Source organism: Aricia agestis, chromosome 5, assembly GCF_905147365.1.
Source record: "Aricia agestis chromosome 5, ilAriAges1.1, whole genome shotgun sequence".
Taxonomy (NCBI): domain Eukaryota; kingdom Metazoa; phylum Arthropoda; class Insecta; order Lepidoptera; family Lycaenidae; genus Aricia; species Aricia agestis.
In genome coordinates, this window is record NC_056410.1 from 6,852,053 (window position 1) to 6,871,674 (window position 19,622).

Genomic DNA, 19,622 nt, shown 5'->3' on the forward strand with positions numbered 1-19,622 from the left:
GGCCCACTACAAGCCATCGCCATTGTGTAGACGGGGTAATGGTGTATGATGGCGGACGACGGCCAGTGGATTGCCAGGCAGTATGAGCCATGCACCGTTGTGTATAACAAACACCAGGTGATCGTGGTCTACAGTTCAGGTTAGCCCGCAGTGGGCCATCGTGGGCCAGTGTACTGGGGGATTAATCGCGAAATCGCGGTGCGTAATGTGAAAACGCTCTCGACATTTCTATTTTGTATTGCTTCGGCACCAACCCTCATCCCCATTCGGTGTCCGACTCCAAGAGCGTACAGAATGTCCGGCGTTTAGTCTTCGTTCTCATAGCACTATCACTAGTCCGTTTTACATCCACGCGATGGCCGGCGCCCCGTCCGACGAGAGCGAGTCGATCGACCTGATGGTAGATGTCTTCGGGTGTCAGTATAGCGACGAGCTGGAGCACGGCCCGTCCACGCCCTGCAGCTGCTGCTCCGAGTTCGCTGACATCTGTAACGACAGATCATTTTTTATATAAAACAAGGGACAAACGAGCAATCGGGTCGCCTGAGGGAAAGCAACTACCGTCACCCATGGACACAGGATACTCGCAACATTAGACGAGCAGCAGGTGCGTTAAAAAAAGGCCGGCACCTTTTATATCGTGACTAGATGACGCCCGCATCTTCGTTGCGCTAATATTCGTTTATCGCGTTGGTACATTTTTCGTGATAAAAAGTATCTTCAGATGTCCTTTCCTAGGACTTGAAAGTATACAGGGTGTAACAAAACTAAATGATAATACTTTAGGGTGTGTATTTGTTTCATGTAGAGAGTTCACTGTGAAAGGAACAGCGCTGAAAGACCAAATTTTTTTTTTCAATTTTGTATGGGCAGGGGCCCGTGCGTCACGAGTTTCTCCATACAAAAGTGAAAAAAAATTGGTCTTCAGCGCTGCCACTTTCACAGTGAACTCTCTACAAGGAACACGTACACACCCTAAAGTACCTATTATTACTTAGTTTTGGTATAGTATCGTTATACAAAATTGATGAAAATGATACTCTTTCGGATTTATAATATTTAAGTATGATTTTTTTTATGAAATAAGGGGGCAAACGAGCAAACGGGTCACCTGATGTAAAGCCACTTCCGTCGCCCATGGACACTCGCAACATCAGAAGAGCTGCAGGTGCGTTGCCGGCCTTTTAAGAGGGAATAGGGTAATAGGGGAGGGTGAGGAAGGGAATAGGGGAGAGTAGGGAAGGGAATAGGGTAGGGGATTGGGCCTCCGGTAAACTCACTCACTCGGCGAAACACAGCGCAAGCGCTGTTTCACGCCGGTTTTCTGTGAGAACGTGGTATTTCTCCGGTCGAGCCGGCCCATTCGTGCCGAAGCATGGCTCTACCGAGTGCAATATACTGTGTCTCAATGCCTAGCCAAGTATATTTTGTAACAAGTGATGAGGAGTAGAAATTTCATATTGTTGATGTTGAAGCTTCGGGAAGGCACTGAGACATGAGTATACTGTATAATGACAAGGGATTATGAAGAATACTTTCGTTCTTTGAAATTTAATCCCTTGTCAGATGCGTTATGGTCGACGTTATCTGCGACAGTGAACGCGAGCTAGACACGAAGGATTAACATTGTCCTAAAGGCAGGTCATCGTAGCCCGGACGTCACTGCGACCTTTGAGGATGTATTGTGACTCCTTCGCATAAGAGTACCGTCCCTAACCTGCTCATAAATTAAACGATCTGGTTGGGGTTGATGCCACGAATTTTCTCTTTGGAGTATTCGTAGCGACCAAGGTGCCTATTTCGTGCTGATTATATTGATACCATAATATTGTATCCGACCCTGACGCAATATTAAATTCTTAATAAGAAATTCTATGGTTATGGTACGTTGTGTAGTGGCAATGATTTAATTATATTGGACATTTAGTTAGCTATTACTGGAATGGCGTTCTCGGAAATAGACATTGCGGAAATTATCGTGTAAACAAGGCTTGAAGGCATGGAGATGGATACGAGTATAAAACTGACCACACCAGATCATCTGGGAGCAAGAGCAAGGAGTGAGGGTTTTTGATATTCCATTTGCCTTCAGCCTGCCAAGCATACGCCAACGAGATATCTCACTCTACATGTTTTCTCGATGTTTGATGGTTTGTCTCTTCATCTCTATTGACCCTAGCATGACAAACATTTTTTCTCGCGTAGATCTATCATCGAAATAACACATTTTTATAGAGTTTTGTCGATATAATGTCGAGATTTCGACATTATGAGATGAGTAGTTTTTAATTTTATACGTTCGAGAGCCATGCTTCGGCACGAATGGGCTGGCTCGACCGGAGAAATACCACGTTCTCACAGAAAACCGGCGTGAAACAGCGCTTGCGCTGTGTTTCGCCGAGTGAGTGAGTTTACCGGAGGCCCAATTCCCTTCCCTGTCCTCCTCTTTTCCCTTCCCTTCCCATCCCTACCCTCCCCTATTATCCTATTCCCTCTTAAAAGGCCGGCAACGTACCTGCAGCTCTTCTGATACTGCGAGTGTCCATGGGCGACGGAAGTTGCTTTCCATCAGGTGACCCGTTTGCTCGTTTGCCCCCTTATTTCATAAAAAAATATATATCTCGAGAGTGAGATATCTCGTTGGCGTATTCTAGGCAGGCTGGTGTCGCTATGTATAGTGATATAGCTGTCATTTGTCACGATATAGCTGTCATTATAGGCACAAAATACCCTACGGCTACATAGCTCGATGAATTACCGAAAACCCTCATAAAGAATTATCAAAAAAAAAAGGGAGGAAATAAAAGGAGGACGAACAATGAAAGGAACTCACTTCTCTAATTTCACAGACAGCCGGGAGTAGCCCATCGGTGGAGTTGTTGGGGGAGCGCGGGGAGGGGGTCGGCGCGTGCTTGGGCAGCTCCCTGCCCGCCGCCATCTTGTCGTGCAGCTGCGCCAGCCGCATGCTCATCTGCCGTCTCTCTTTCTGCTCCCTCTCTCGCTCCCACAGCTTGGCGCTGTAACTCCTTATCGACGATGAGCTGCTCTGCAGCGAGCTCATACTTGGACGTCTCGAACCTTCGCAAGAACAGTTTTGACGGTAAATTTACCGGTATATTTGTCTCTAGAAATAGTTGTGCTAATGGTGTATCATGTACTCATTGAGGAAAATTATTAATAATACTGGTGCAATCAAAGTCAGGGACGATTTTCCCTATATGCTTATCAATAGCAAGTGTAATAAAATACAATGTTTTCATTTCAACATTGTTAACAAGCTGTTGTAATCTATGCTTTTATTTATTAATAAAAAAATTGAGCAACCTATAATTAGGTATTATTCATTATTTCAATTTAACGGATGTAGAGGTATTTACTGTTAGGCACTAAGCAGATCGTATTGCTTAAAGCTTTGCTCTGACCTTAAGAAATTTATTATGACTTATCAAAATAGGATACTTTGTGAAACCTAGCTATGACAGCCAATTTACAAGCATAGAAAAAATTTTGATCTTGTTGCAAATAATTAGCAATATTAAATCACATACTGACAACACAGTAGCATTCTAGCCAATTCTACGGCAGAGATGTAAGGTTAGCAGTTAGCTTGTGGTGAACAAATAACAATACTAAAGCATTCGTGCGTAGAATTTTAGGGTCAGTTCAGTTCAAAGCGCGACGAGAGGAGGAGCGAGGCGGCTATGTAGATTTAAAGCGACACAAAAATGAAATGGTGGCGTGTCATGCTATTTGACATTTCAATTTTTTGTTACTTTTCCGCATCGCCAAATCGCACCATACACCTTGTCACGTTTTGTTACGGTAGTGTCCCATACAACGTGACAAAAAGCGGAAAGCTTAGCCGGAAACTAAAGCTTTGTTTCACCAAAGTTGGTTAAAGAAGTAACTCTTGTTCTGTTTTCAATTTAAGGGCATGTTTCACCACTTTCTGATAAAGTGCCTAATAGGCTATTCACAACTTTTTTGATAGATTCTCCATACTTGATCTGTCAAGTTAATTGGTGGATAGCCTTATCAGGAAGTGGTGAAACAGGCCCTAAATCAAGCAATCATTCAGCAATCATTCAGTATTATTCAGCCAGTGTTATTCAGCCATCGTAATTCAAGTATTGATTAAAATTTGCTATTTTCAGGAAAAAAATAAGTTTTTGAAAATGTTGTCTTCACCTTATTATCGTGAGATGATATTAAATTTTTCACGTTTCATAGCAATATTATACCATTGCACCTATAAACATTCGCGCAAAGCAAAACGCCACTTTTAGTTTCTTAAAATACAGAAAGCGAAAGAAGATACAAGGAAGGAAACCACATAGACCATGGCCATCTTGCTCGCGCCACACGAAGAGCATAAACTGCCTGCGACTGATTTGCTACAGATCAATGTTTTATTAAACTACTTAAATCAACACCTGCTTAAATTAATTTTGGTCGTTCTTCGTACTAAATTTAAAGAGGTCATGAAATTTTGGAAAATAAATAACCACTAGCTGCAGGCGTTACTGAAAGTGAAAGTTAGTCCAATTCTACAAACGTCTTGTAAAGAAAATTGTTGAACACACGGAAACATGTCGTTAGAAAGCTGTTGGAGGATATTATATAGTGGGCCCAGAGATAGCCCTTGTCAGACTGTCCTGCAAATCTACCATTATCATTTTACGAACAAACATTTCCAGGAACTAAAAATATTATTTAGTTGTTATGGTTAAATGCCAAAATATTAATAGACTAAGAACACGATTCCTTGAGGACAAAAATACTGTTTCATGTGTTCATGTCAGTCAGATTGATCTGTAGCGAGCAGTCTCGGACGCCGCCCGTCGGCCGCTAACACAAAAACGTGACATCTAACGGAATCGAGCGACGCGGTACATGCCACGATGACGCCTCTCTAACGCATCAGAACTGGAAATACTGGGGCGGTGTGGAAAACGACGTCATCGCCGTTCATCAAAACATCTGGCGGTATTCCGTGTGAAAATGACTGAATCTACGACTGCTGACTGGCATATTAATGGAACTGGTAAACTTTTGGATGCCGGCCAGGAGATCTTCTCGCTATTGCAAATGAGCAATTTTGAATTTGGAATATGGAACGTTAGAGGGGGTCGCCGCCCGTGGAGCCCGCCGAGCACACCGAGACGTGCAGTATAGGGCCTCGCTGCATACATCATCCGGATCACCTTTGGCGGCGCACTTGGGCGGGTGCGCGCCGCCGTCCCTTACGGCCTTCAGGTGGCGCGAGATTAGCAAGATGGCTGCGGATCGCGCCGCACCTGCGCGGGACGCGCCGCGCGGTCGCCGCTCCTCGCCAAGCGTGCCCGACGTGCCGCCGCTGCGGGATGACGCGCGGGATGACGCGCGAGTGCCGCTCAGTGTCCCACCTGCGAACACGGAAACTTCCAAATGTGTTAGATCTCAAAAATGATCTATGCCTATGAAGATATTAAAGCCAACCGGTATAATTGCTCTGTGTCATTCGAGAATGTCGATTGCCTCGACCTTCGATACCAGGCGTGTAACGTCAGGGACCTGTTGCCAGTTTGTTATTCTTTGTTATGTTGTAACTTAGAACTATGTTCGTTTGAAAACGGTCTGAAAGCGATTGAGTGTAGGACAACTTAAGTCCCAAGTTCTCAAGAGTCTCGTCCAAAATTCTCAGCAGGTGTTCAGGATGTAGAACTTACCGGTGTCATTGAGTGAGTACAGACACGGGGGTGTGAGGCGCGCGTCAGCCAAGTGCGCTGGATGGTAGCGCGCCTTCGTGTAGAGGTGTAGCACCATGCACAGCAGCCCGGCCAGCACGAAGATACCCGACGCTACGCCTAGCAGCGTCGGCATATCTGCCGTCAGCAGTACCAGGTCTAGAAACATATGAAGATCTCATTTAGATGCACTGATATACTCGACGACCTCTGTGGATTAGTGGCTGAGCGCGTAGTAGCTCAAGCCGAGGGTCGTGGATTCGAACCCCACCGAACTAGAACGTGCCTTAAACAGAGTTCGTAAGGTATTCTACAGAGTTAACTTTCTCACCATAGGTTCTAACCAATTAAAATGTTTGATTTACGTTAATGCTAGCACTTGTGAGTTGTGATAAACGGTGTTGGAACGAGCGTGCTGAGGTCATGAGTTTTGTGTGGAGCCTGCATGCCCTCTAATTGGCTACCATTGTTTACTCCTAGAATATTGCGCTTTGCGGAATATTTCAAATTACTTATATATAAATTACCATCGAGGAAAATGATTCATAGGCAGTTGACGGATCTACGTCATTTGGTCAATTCAATATTAATTTTGATCTGTCGGTTGGGTTTGACGTAACGCGTCCAAACTACGTAGGTCCCCCATCTGCCTAGGAATCAACTTCTCTGATAGTACCTTCAGTGCAGAAGACTCTGTGGGTGGGTCGCGAGTGGCTGGTGGTGTGGTAGCCCTGGTCGCACTGGCAGTACGCGTTGTGGTTGATCTGCGCGCACGACGCGTGCGGGTCGAACGCGCGGCAGGTCTGCTGGTAGAAACATTGCTCGCCCAGTTTCTTTGCTGTAAAGAGAAAATCTTTCCTAAAGTTCATCCATATAAAAAACAATTTGTATTCTTCTTTAGAGTCAGATGATGTATGGGAAACGAAAGCCGGTAGGGAGATTATGCCTTGCTTCAGTAATGGAACAAACAGCAGATATTGTACAATTTTAGCCTGGTAACCAATACAATATTATATTTTAGTGTTAACCGCCTCCGTGGTCTAGTGGTATAGAGCGCGGCTCTTGACTCGGAGGTCGTGGGTTCGATTCCCGCGTTGGAAACATGTTATTTCCAAGTTTGGTTAGGACAATGCAGGCTGATCACCTGATTTTCTGACAAGTAAGATGATCCATGCGTCGGATGGGCATGTAAAAAGTCGCTCCTGCGCCTGATCTCGCGCCAGTCGTGTCGGTCGTCCGTCCCACTGGGTTATGAGAGTAAAGGAATAGAGAGTGCTCTTGTGTACTGCGCACACACTTGGACACTATAAATTACTCCTGCGTAGCTGGCCTGGTTTCAATGAAACCGGCCACCGTCACCGAAACCGGTATGGGAGTTATTATCATTATTATTATTATATTTTAGTTTATAGTAACTTAAAACGTACCTAGTTCAATTACAAACAATATTCATAGCTGCAGTTGGTGCTGAATTGTGGATTTGTAAGCATCTGAGTTTTCCAAGAAGGTTGAAATAGTTCTAAATTAGCATCATGTAATAGAAATAAGCTGAAGACTTGGAGCACCTCTATTGTAAACTAAATCTTTGAAATACAGTAACCATGACGGACGGTCGTAACTCGTAAGTCGTAACTACATTGTGCTACGTGAAACCATAGAAAATATCGCTATGGTAACTTATTGTGCCCTTTTTGTAACACTTGGAAATTGTTGAATACTACGACGACCTTCAATTGAATATTACGCAATATCGCAATTGAAATACAAACTTGAATTTATCACGAAATAAAGTTTAGTTACATAATAATATAACGAAATTCTATACCTAATTATTTTAATTATTATACGTATTTCCTATTATAAGATAGGATGACATTAGCATAAAATTATTCGTTAATAATTATAACACTTATCATTATATTATATTATAAACAGTAAACAGGCATAATATATTTTGCCATTCAATAAAAATTTAAAAGTAAGTAAGTATATCATGAGGTATAACATTTTCAGTTTAATTGATCACAGCTGAAACCTACTATGGTTTTTAAAACTTAATCATCTTTTACTAATTAGGCTGCCTTCACATTAAGAGGAGTCCACACCGCCGTTTTTCCATACAAACGTTGTCCCCTGTTTCCTCCCTGGATAATGCCGGCAGAGTTATGATTTTTTTCCTGAATATTTATGACCACTATTAGCATGTCCTTATGTTTTCTTTTTTTTTTTTCATAATTTTATTCTTAAAAAAGATAAGAACGTCCAAAAACCCAAAAAAAACGGCCAGATTTTCCTCTGCGTTCAAACACCCAGAAAACAAAACTGGCTAAAATATTTAAAAAAATAAAACATAGGAACACAGCTTAAGCCTTGCTTTAATTCTTAATGAAAAAAGTACTTAAATCGGTTAAGTTTTGGAGAAGGAATCAGCGGACAACGAATCGAAGATTTTCTGTTCTTTTATTAGAACTTTTGTCGTGTTGTCTCTATCGCGTTCTGCGGTGGGAGACTTGAGATTGGTGAGACAGCAATAAATTTTCAAATACCTATTTTCAATTTCTCTCGCCCTTGGTGTATCCTCTTAAGTCACGAGTAGTGCGGCAGCCCCGCGACTCCTATGCTAAAACGAGCCGCGCGGCTTACATAAACAGTTGTCTATGTAACCGTGTATTCAGCTATCACCTCAAACTTTCTGCAGATTCTTATGTCCTTGGCTTGTAGATCTCAAGAGGTAAAATATACCAAACAATGTAACATAATCTACAGGCAATTTAGCTGAGCCACATGAGCATCAACCAATCAAAACTACTCAAAGGCAAGGCCGGATTAAATTTTTATGAGTATAGGCCACTTTTACCACCCCCATGTACGAACTCTGCCGCCATCCTAGGACGCTGCCGCCCCCCCCCTAGGACGCCATAGGACGCTGTAGCCTATAGGCCATGGTTTATACTGCCTATACATAAATCCAGAGCTGCTCAAGCGGTACTCACGCTTCGCGCATCCGTTGGTGACGCCGAGGGCGACGGGGTGCTTGGGGTCGCACTGGCAGGTGGCGCTGCGGGGCTCACAGTACACGTGGACCAGCCGGGGGTTGCATGTGAACTCGCACGGGGACCCCAGGTACATGCCCTTCTCTGGAAGTGGAACCAATCAATGAGCACCTCAGAAGCAAGCTTCAATACTTATTATTATGTTATATGTAAAGATGTAGGCACAGATCGGTAATTGCAGCTCTCTCGTCAGAGATAAAGGTACTATTAGAGATTTTGATTCATAGGCAGATGCTGGACCAACGCGCAACGTAATTTGGTCGCGTTAAGTCAAATCCGGCTGGGTTTGACCGATCACAGCTAAATTGACAGAAGCCGACCATGGTCCATGACGTAGGTCCGTCAACTGCCTAGGAATTAATTTCCTCGATGATACATTACAAAATCCTATATTATGTTGCCCGCAATATCATAACATTAGAATTGTGGGGAAACTGCACATTTTGGCATACTAAGAAGTCATCTTATTATGTCTTTTCCCGGGACGCAAAGTACTTTTATAGCCGTCCATATTGGTTCAACAGTTTAAACATGACCAGTAGCCCTAGCACGGCCACCAGTAGAAATGCGAAAGTATAGACAAACCGTGGAATTAAACATAAGATGGCGTTCCGATCTTTTTTCGTTACGAAAAATTCAAGTAAAATGCCACTTTATGACAGACTATAGTCCTAAAAATTCAAATAATATCCTACTCTATGACATATTTTACTATAGTCTGTCATAAAGTGGCATTTTAATTGAATTTTAGCCGGTCGCGATTGGCCGCGGTAAAGATCGGAACGGCACCTTTAGTTTATGTCCACAGTTTGTCTATACTTTCGCATTTCTACTGGTGGCCACTACAGAAAGACAGACATTCGCATAAAGCTAATATAAGCAACTAGAAAAATAAGTCACTTTGTTACCATCGAGTATGGACTATGGAGCATACAATATAACACAATATCATGACCTTTTCGAACTATAGTACTTGAACGCCGTTGCCCGTATATGGGGCGCGCCATAGATGGGTGCATCTGTTACCTCGGAAGTGGCGCCGCGCCGCTGCGGAAGGCCCACTATCCCCACTTGCGTAACTAATGACACACTCAGTACTGACAGAATAACAATTTACTACGTTATGGCCATACATTTGCCATATGTTGCCGAGATCGAAGTAAATCTACGACCTCTGTGACTCAGTTGGTGGGCTATTTATTATAGCTTATTATAGCTTAAGCCGGGGGTCGCGGTTTCGAATCCCGCTGACGGAACAAAAATTCAAACGTCCAGTGACCAGTATGTAGTTAATGAAATTGTTGATCTATTGGCGTGTGTTTCAACTTTCAAATAACCATAATTTGTAAATACTAGGGAGATGCTTAATGTATGCTTGAATTTAAATAAATTGGTATTACTTTGGAAGCTGATATCATGAGTATAAAAAACAAAAATAGGAAATTAATAACTATGAAAGGAACGTTCATATACTGAAGATTATTGCTGTATTTTTATTATAATTTTGTAGCTTTCAAATGATGAGTTAATAAGGCTCTAAAAACGGTAAATTACGGCATCTCCGGAGGGGGAGCGTCTTAATGATTTTTTTAAAAAGTAAATATAGTTCAATAATTGATTTAGTAAACCCATACTAATATCAAATGTAAAAGTGTGTTTGTCTGTCTCTGTGTCTGTTTCTTTGTACCCTCTTCTTCTCTTTAACCGCTAAACTGAATTGGATAAACTTTGATATGCATTATGCAAGTCCGGAGAAATGATTTAGCAATATTCTAACTGTGATAAAATGTACGATTTCCATTTTCCACGTGATAAAGCGATTGCTGCGCATCAAAGTTGACGGAGACATCGAGCGAGGAAATAATCCTGAACGTTGGTAACGTTCTGTCCATAGCACTTAATAGATTTATTTATTTTCTTGATGGTAGGTTGACAAGAGACAAGGGTCGATTCGAGCTTGCGGTAGCTCTCCCTCAATATAAGGTTTCAAAAAAGTGTAATCCTTTATTATTACGTTCTTCATGAATCCCTCATAAGAAGATGTTCTTAATTTATTAATTAATATGTAGTTAGTAATGTTGTAAAAATATTTTTGTACATTAAGCGGTCACACTTTGAGGAATTTAATGATAACTTAACTTTAATATACTTAATGAAGAGTTGGACAAAAAATGTGTGGAATTTAGGTCAAAATCTGAATTACATTAAACTTAATCATAAAGATTTCTGAATACGACCGAATGTTTAAAAAGTTAATTAAAATGTTTTTGCGCTCAGTACCGCCACATTGGGTGTTCCAATGAAGGTGATATACATTTATGGCGTACTCCATTATATTATCTCTTAACATGAGTGATTTGTTCCGTCAATAGCACACTAAGACGGGCAGTGCCGGGGCTCAGCGTGCCGGGGCTCATCGCAAAAATCCGCCTCCATACAATTTGTATGGAAGCGGATGCGCGTATCGCACACTGTGTCGGGGCGCAGCGGATTTCCGCTTCCATACAAATTGTATGGAACGCTGAGCCCCGGCACGGCCCGTCTCAGTGTGCTCACTCCTATCAATTTTATACGATGGCAGATCTTTTATCGTATGCGATAAAAGTTCTTTGTTATTTCCGATTTATCTATCCAGCTGTCTGTTCATCAGAGATTAACATACGTGTAGCTGTGTAGCATGCTACGAATAATAAAAACTAAGGAAAAGTAACTCCGTCAAAAACATGCTCCACAATACTTGTCAAAAAAGTGTACCTTAGGTACACATTTCAATACATTTGCAATATTTAGGTGACCTTGAGCGGTACTAAGCTGACGTTACATGACAGATCAAAAGGAACCAAATTTAAAACGGTAATAGGATGGGAGTTACGATTCCTTAGTTTTTATTATTCGTAGGTAGCATGCATATAATAGGTATGTTTAATGCTATAACGCTGTTTGCGTATGTTAGCACTTTGCAGTGACGTCCCACAGTGTTTTTTTCCTCCCTAAAAAGTGACATCCGCCTTTTATTGAATATATTATCTACTAATAACATAATTCCAAATGCAAGAGTAGACGTGACGCGTCGTCACTAATCAATGAAATATGAAATAATATTTTTTATTAAATAATGCTAAAAGTACGATGTAGAAGCGTACCTCTAGCGGGGGCCGGGGCCCCGTATAAATGTTTGGTTGCCCTAAGGCAAGGTTGCCTTTTTTTAACTTTTAAGAAATATAAAGTTTTTCTTAAATTTTTGCGTACACCCTTTGGGCCTCGTATAATTGACCACTGAAGCACAGTATAGCAATATGACATATCCCTATGCTATGCTGTGGTCTGTGACTGAAGCCTAGGACCGTAACAATAATTATTGTTAAGTCACACCAGATTGTATGCTATGATAGACAATAATATTAGATAACACCCTCCTTGAAATCGCGTTATATTCGGTTGTCCCGTATAATAGTGTTTTCTTTAGCAAAGGAAAAGCAATCACATTAGGCAGGCGAGGCGTGGATTTAATCAGATTAGAAAAGTTGTAAGTTTTCTGACGAAATATAATTATGAGAATGTCTTTCCGACTTTAAGAAAACTTATGTGCCAGTATGTTTCTTTTGAATTCTGGATTTCTTTTTTAAATTTTATTAAAAGTAGCGTCATTTTAAAATGCTATTAAATCATTTTCCGAAATTATGATTCACTGTAATAGAATCAAATTGCGGTATTTGTTAGTGATATTAATTCTGAATTCTAGTGATTTTCGAAGTTAGGTCATATTGAAAGCGTCCGTTGAAAGCGTGAAAATCCGACCAAATGACGATGGTAACTACTTACCTACATAGGTAATGTAGGTAAGTAGTTACCATCGTCATTTGGTCGGATCATGTCAATTCAATATGTTAGTGTCTAAACACACTAGGCCGAAGTTACGCGGCGGAAATTCCGCATGATTACGCCAGCAATGTATTTTAAATTACCGATGACACTATTCCGTCGCGTTCCGTCCGTAATCCATATATTGTATGCGTTTGACATTGCGGGCGTAATCATGCGGAATTACCGCCGCGTAACTTCGGCCTAGTGTGCTTAGACACTTAATTGTGGTCTGTTGGCTGGATTTGACGTGCGTGACCAAACTACATAGGTGATAGGTCCCCCATCTGCCTAGGAACTAGTCTTTCGTAGAAGCACAAGAATTAATAATATCTATGGATACTATGGACGCTTCAAACCACATCAGTCTGGCCCCGTGCTAAGTACCTAAAGTACTTGTGTTACAGGTACCAGACAACGGAAATATATTTAATACTTTTATACTATGCATATATTTAAGATTTTTATTATATCATACACATATTTAATACACATCCAGACCCGGAAACATTGAAAACTTTTTTGTGCCGTCGGCGGGATTCGAACCCGCGACCCCCGGCTTGAGCTACCGACGCGCTCACCACTGAGCTACAGAGGTCGTCTATTAACGATTAATGTAATCATAACAGCTGATAATAGCAGATACAAATAAGAATAGAAATGCAACACTATCACAGATAATAATATTAATTTGTGAAATGGGACAAAATCAGCTCTGAAAGGGCTTGGGATGGGGAGAGGTTTTGGGGTTAAGTGGCGGCTTTGTTTTACCTCCTAAGCACTTTCTGAAGGGTTGCTTTGTCTCCTATAATATTTTTTCAATATCTTCATCAAGAAAAACTTTAAAAAAATTGGCCAAGTGCGAGTCGGACTCGCGCACGTAGGGTTCCGTACCATTATAGACCAAAATTTGTGTTTTTTGTATGGGAGCCCCCCTTAATTTTTAATTTTATTTTAATATTATTGTTTAATATTAAAGTACACATATAATTAAGGACTTTAAGAAAAATTCAAGTACCTACCTGTTATCATTATCGATATAGAGCAAAAAAGGCCGGAAAAATTACGTTTGTTGTATGAGAGCCCCTCTTAAATATTAATTTTATTTTGTTTTTAGTATTTGTTGTTATAGCGGCAACAGATCTACACAATCTGTGAAAATTTCAGAATTCTAGCTATAGCGGTTTTTGAGTTAGAGCCTGGAGACAGACGGACAGACATCGAAGTCTCAGTAATAGGGTCCCGTTTTTACCCTTTGGGTACGGAATCCTAAAAAGGAATCTAATATAGCTATATTGTCACTATGAAGAAGATATGTTTTATTTAATACTTTCACAAAAAAAAAAAAAAAAACCAAACAAGCGTAAAATTTAAATTGTGTAGAACGAAGCAGAAAAAATAATAATTTTAGGATGTCGTAGGTATGCAGAAAGGAAGCAGGGCGAAGTGATTTAACCACAGATATCATGGATTTAACATAATATTCATTTAATTCATGAAGACCTAAGCGGCCGCATCCGGCCGCGATAACAATAGATAAGCTATTGTGTCTCGTTATTCCACGATCGATGGGTATAGATGCTAACCTAAGATACGCGGCCTACACGCAATAATTATTATGATTTAGAATTTAGATCCATCAATTTAGCAAGTCATAATTATTGTGTATAGGTGTTACTGTGCTGCTGTTATTAGAGAGGTAATAATAAATATAAGTACCTAATATTGCTGCTAACTGGATACCCAATCTGAGGTATCATTATTGCGATGGTTAAAAAACTATGTGGGTATAAAAAACTAAAATAAATAAAAGTTTCAATAGTTTGGTTTTAAAATAAAACGTACGTTTGTGCGTCATTTCACCAGTACGATAAAAGTTGATTGATGTCCGCGGTTCGCCAAAGCGCCGGCATTATTGCCACTATTTTCATATTTTTCAAATAAAACTGCTTTACGTGCTTTGTAGCGGTTTATGTGACGATTTAAAAGTTTGATATATTTATTTTATACTAATCTAGTAGAATATTAGCTATTTGAAATCGATATTATGATCGTTTTGAAAAGATTTAAAAATATTTATAATTCAAAGAATAAAGCTCGGAATTACATCATTCTGCTTTATCAAAGAAGAAAATTTAATGGAAATATGAGCTAGAAAACTAACAATGGACTCGACGGTAAGTTTAACATTTAAGACACAAAGTAACAAAGTCTCAAGCCAACCGCATTTCACTGAGCACCACAAACGCCTAATAAAAACCGTGAGCATTCAACTCGTTTCATCGCTTGCTTTATGCCTTCTGCAAGGCGTCCAAATTGTTATAATACAGTTGCAATTTTGTGATTTCGTTTCATGACACGATATAATTATAAAACTATAGTATTTTAGCAGTCTCAGTTTAGTTCTTAAGATGTATTATTACCTTAGGTGTTAAAGAGTATATTTATTAATTAATAGCTAATATAATAATTATATTTACCTACTCATTTTGATTTTCATCAATTCAATAGTGTACTTATTTGTTTCATTTTCATCAATAATAATTATTTACCTATAGTAGGTATACTAATTTTACAGATTTGAGCCTAGAAAAGCAGCTTACGGATAGGTAGATGAAATGATAATTATTATAGCATGTTTATACAGGACTCTTCAAAATGGCATAAAAGATAGCTTACTATATTTTTTATTTAGTTATTGTCGTAAAAAACATACTGTATAGTTAAAACTCCTGTAACCACCAAGGTTTGTTCACAAGAATAATACGTTTATCGAGTGACATCAAACTAACGGCCAACTTTTGTGATTGCGGCCCCAATGTCCTATAAAATATTAGGCTAGTGGGGAGCCAAAAGATATGATATTGATCCATTTAGGGTGCACCAAACGCGGCACACCACAATGGCGAGCGGCCATAAACAAAACCTTAGGGCTATTTTTAGCCCATTGTTAGTATGTGACATGGTCCACATTTACGGTAGGTATTTATCTTTTCTTTTATCTTTAAACCTGAATTAAAAATTGGAATCTCGGAATCGGCTCCAACGATTTTCATGAAATTTAGTACCTATATAGGGGGTTTCGAGGGCGATAAATCGATCTAGCTAGGAATAATTTTTAGAAAATGTCATTTTATTCGTGTTTTATCGAGCAAAGCTCGGTCAAATAGATAGTAACACTTATAAGACCGATTATAGTGTAAATAAGGTGTACAATAATAAAGGAATTTTAGCTGTGATTTGCTCAATCTTTTTTTCTTTTTTTTATGAAATAAGGGGGCAAACGAGCAAACGGGTCACCTGATGGAAAGCAACTTCCGTCGCCCATGGACACTCGCAGCATCAGAAGAGCTGCAGGTGCGTTGCCGGCCTTTTAAAGGGTAACAGGGGAGGGTAGGGAAGGGAATTATAGGGGAGGGTAGGGAAGGAAATAGGGGAGGGTAGGGAAGGAAAAAGGGTAGAGGATTGGGCCTCCGGTAAACTCACTCACTCGGCGAAACACAGCGCAAGCGCTGTTTTACGCCGGTTTTCTGTGACTAAAGAAAGGATCTACTAGGATCTAAAGAAAGTAATTCAACACTTCTACAATTTCGTAATTCCAATTTTTTGTACCACCAGCCAGAGAAATGTTAGTCGGACTATGCCAAGTCAGCGTCGTAGGAGACACAAAGAAAACTAGACAAAACCGACATTCTTCAGCCATACATGAAATGATGGTGATGAATATTCCTATTGCAAGGAACACTACTTTTCAAACAAAAAACCCATACAAAAGTTGGTCCTGCCTACTCGTTTGTGATATCGTTACGATTAACCTGAAACCAGTAAGTTCAATTACAATTCGTTTTAGTTATGTGACATATCCCGACGAAATTCGTAAGTCCGTCGTTTATCTCTATGACTCAATTTATCTAAATAGTAACTACACAATGCAAGACTCACTATCTATGTATATTGCATAGAAAAAAAGTGTGATAGAAAAGAAAAACTAGTAACAAAACCATAAAATAGTATGAGACAGTGCTACGTCAGCCGTCAGCGTAGCTCCACTGCACCGTGGCTACGTAGAACGCCCACGTCATAGCGTGCGAGGCCCCGCTTGTCAATTATACAGAGTGTTATCTTTTCATAACGGGCGTGTTCCTTTTGTAACACGCTATATATGACGTATTTTTATAATTTTTATCTTACATGCGCTGTCGTTAAGGCTTGATATGTTTATCCCAAGGGAATATTTGTTGTAATAATTATTACAATGACAATATATTTTTTATCATAATATGATTAACCCATCAAGCCCCATAAGGACACCGGTGACCGCGACAACAATAGAATAACAATAGATTTCCAAGAATCCGCGATCGAAGGATGTAAAAGTATTATAATAATTAATATTATAATACTTTTATATTAATAATAATATAATACTTTTTCGGTCACCTACAAAGAGGATCCCAATATGAATTTATACGGTTGATCATAGAGGGTAGATTTCCGGGAAAGAGACCACGTAGACCAAGACGAAAATGGATAGATGACATAAAGGAAATGGGAATGGACCATGTGATAACCGGAAGAAATTTAACCTACTGACCGCCGAACTTCGTTATGAAGAGGGCACTAAAATATGATGATGATGAAATACTTTATTAAATAAAAGAAAAGTTTTTTATGTTTGTCACTTTGCGAGAACAGTATGTGTTTCGACTGCATATTTGTTTTACGTAAAAAAAGGCTTCAAGTTGGCTATGTACTTAATGAAATGGTATTAATTAAATAAAAATAGTATTTCCAACGTTAACAATGAAACAATAATTAAATTCGATTAATATAAATGTAATCAGTACTGCGATATTATATATGTCGCAGCCGACTGGCTTAAATAGCCGTTCAATCAAACAGCTAGCCCTTTGACTGAACAACGCCATTCAATCACACGTCTAGCTTTTATATTGAATATTTTAGTCGCTCAAAACGTTCAACACTACAGCTGATTCAAAAGCCGCCGTCTAATTGAAGTAGTTCAGCGCGCACCGCTGCGGAGCTAGGTGCGTTTTATTTACAATATGGCGTCAACTAGCAGGTGTTTGTTGGTGTTTGTGGTTGTTTTTTGGAAATAAAGTAGTTAATAAAAGTTACAAATGTGATTAAAGAGACAAAAATTGTGGAGGCACATACGAGTGAATTAAAATTTCAACAAATATTCGAGGAGAAATTACGGGATTATGAAATGGATGGACGCAGCCCTCCCGAAAGGGGGGTTCGGGGGGCACAGCCCCCCGTCAAAACAAAAACAAACACAATCCAGAAAGTCCAAAAGTTGGTTAGGTTAGGTTAGAACTTAGACCACAACACAGAGGGAGCCGAGCGAGCGCAGCGAGCGTGCTGCGGCAGCAGCCGGCGACCGTCGTCAAATAAAAGGGGGGCTCGAGGGGCGCAGCCCCCCGCCAAAACAAAAACAAACACAATCCAGAAAGTCCAAAAGTAGGTTAGGTTAGAACTGTGACTGTGCTGCGGCAGCAGCCGGCGACCGTCACAAAACACGCCTCAGAATTTTTTATTTTTACTTATTGCATTAAACTTTTGGTCACCCCTTAAACTTAGTCCGAGAATAATCTTTCAATAAAATACAAAAAGTTTTCTTATTCTCCCAAATTACATATTAAGCTAATGGTCGCCCTATTTAATTTGCCATTAAACCAGTTGGCTAAGCGTCGTCTAGCTGTAGTGTTGAACGTTATAGTTAACAACTCGGCTAAACGACGTATAGCCGTGTGATTGAATGGCGTTGATCAGTCAAAGGGCTAGCTGTTTGATTGAACGGCTATTTAAACCAGTCGGCTGCGACATATACACTCTTTACTCGCTCGATATATGGGCTAGTTATAAATAAGCAAGAAATAAGGTGTGCTCCTTTCCTGCGAGGAATAAAATAATCGACTCAGAATTCAGCAGTATTTACGTTACGTTGTCCACCTATAAAACTAACGAAGCCTCAAAGAAAAAATATAAAGAAGATAGAGAATTGTGACCTGAAAAGAAAAAACCTTCAAAAAAGAAATGAAATCCCACCAAAAACATGAAATGTAAAAGGAACCAAGCAAAATATTGCACAGCTATGCAATACTTCTGTCGTAAAAAGTTTTCAGATCATATTCAAGCCAAGCCTTCAACTTCAAATTCAAATATTTAAAGGGGGCTCCCATACAACAAACATGAGTTTTTGGCATTTTTTGCTCTATATCAATAATTGCAGCAGGTAAGCACTTGATATTTTCACAAAGGTGTTAAATATAATATGTCTATTTCAATTATTAATAATAATATTAAAATAAAATAAAAATTTATGGATATGGTGGTTCCCATACAAAAAACACAATTTTTGGACTATTTTTGTTCTATGACGGTACGGAACCCTTCGTGCGCGAGTCCGGCTCGCACTTGGTCGATTTATTTTTCGAATTTTAATTTTATTATATTTCGTCGAAAATTACATATTATATTATTCGGTCGAATTGAGAAACATCCTCCTTGTCGAAAGTCTGTTAAAATTACTGCAGCTTTGTTCCTTGTTGGATCTACTTTATTCCTTATTCCTGCAAAATGGTATTCGCGTCTTTACGCGAATATATTAAACCAGCAGGTCAAAAATCGAACGCTCCACTCAGTTTTCAAGTTTCGGATACTTTCAATAACTCTCTGTAAATCCTCCACAGCGATTTACATTCAGCTATTTACGACGTTCCAACTTACTTAGCATAAACTATCTGGATTGCATTTTTATGGCCCATTAAATGCAACGGCCCATTTCACCAACTGACTGTCTTACGTAATAGGATAACTAGGTCTGAAACTATTACGCTAGATCAGTGGTCCTCAACCTTTTTTTACACGGGCCACAAACTCGTTTTGTTCTTGGCGTCGCGGGCCGCAACCAAAGTTTTTGAGAATAAAATAAGAACATAAAAATTAGCGATTTAAA

General features: G+C 39.9%; 1 protein-coding gene across 2 annotated transcripts in view; it reads right to left on the reverse strand.

The window, feature by feature from the left end:
• Nucleotides 1–81: 81 nt before the first annotated feature.
• Nucleotides 82–19,622, reverse strand: part of LOC121727459 — a 53,633-nt gene continuing 34,092 nt past the window's right edge. The window contains exons 3-8 of one of the 2 annotated variants that reach the window (XM_042115332.1): nt 8,720–8,863; nt 6,403–6,564; nt 5,709–5,885; nt 5,205–5,405; nt 2,834–3,078; nt 82–486 (exon numbers count right to left, since the gene is read on the reverse strand). In XM_042115332.1, the coding sequence (XP_041971266.1) occupies nt 418–486; nt 2,834–3,078; nt 5,205–5,405; nt 5,709–5,885; nt 6,403–6,564; nt 8,720–8,863 (998 nt within the window). In that variant the 3' untranslated portion in view covers nt 82–417. The remainder of the gene's footprint in view (nt 487–2,833; nt 3,079–5,204; nt 5,406–5,708; nt 5,886–6,402; nt 6,565–8,719; nt 8,864–19,622) is intronic. The other variant, XM_042115334.1, reaches the window with a different exon arrangement.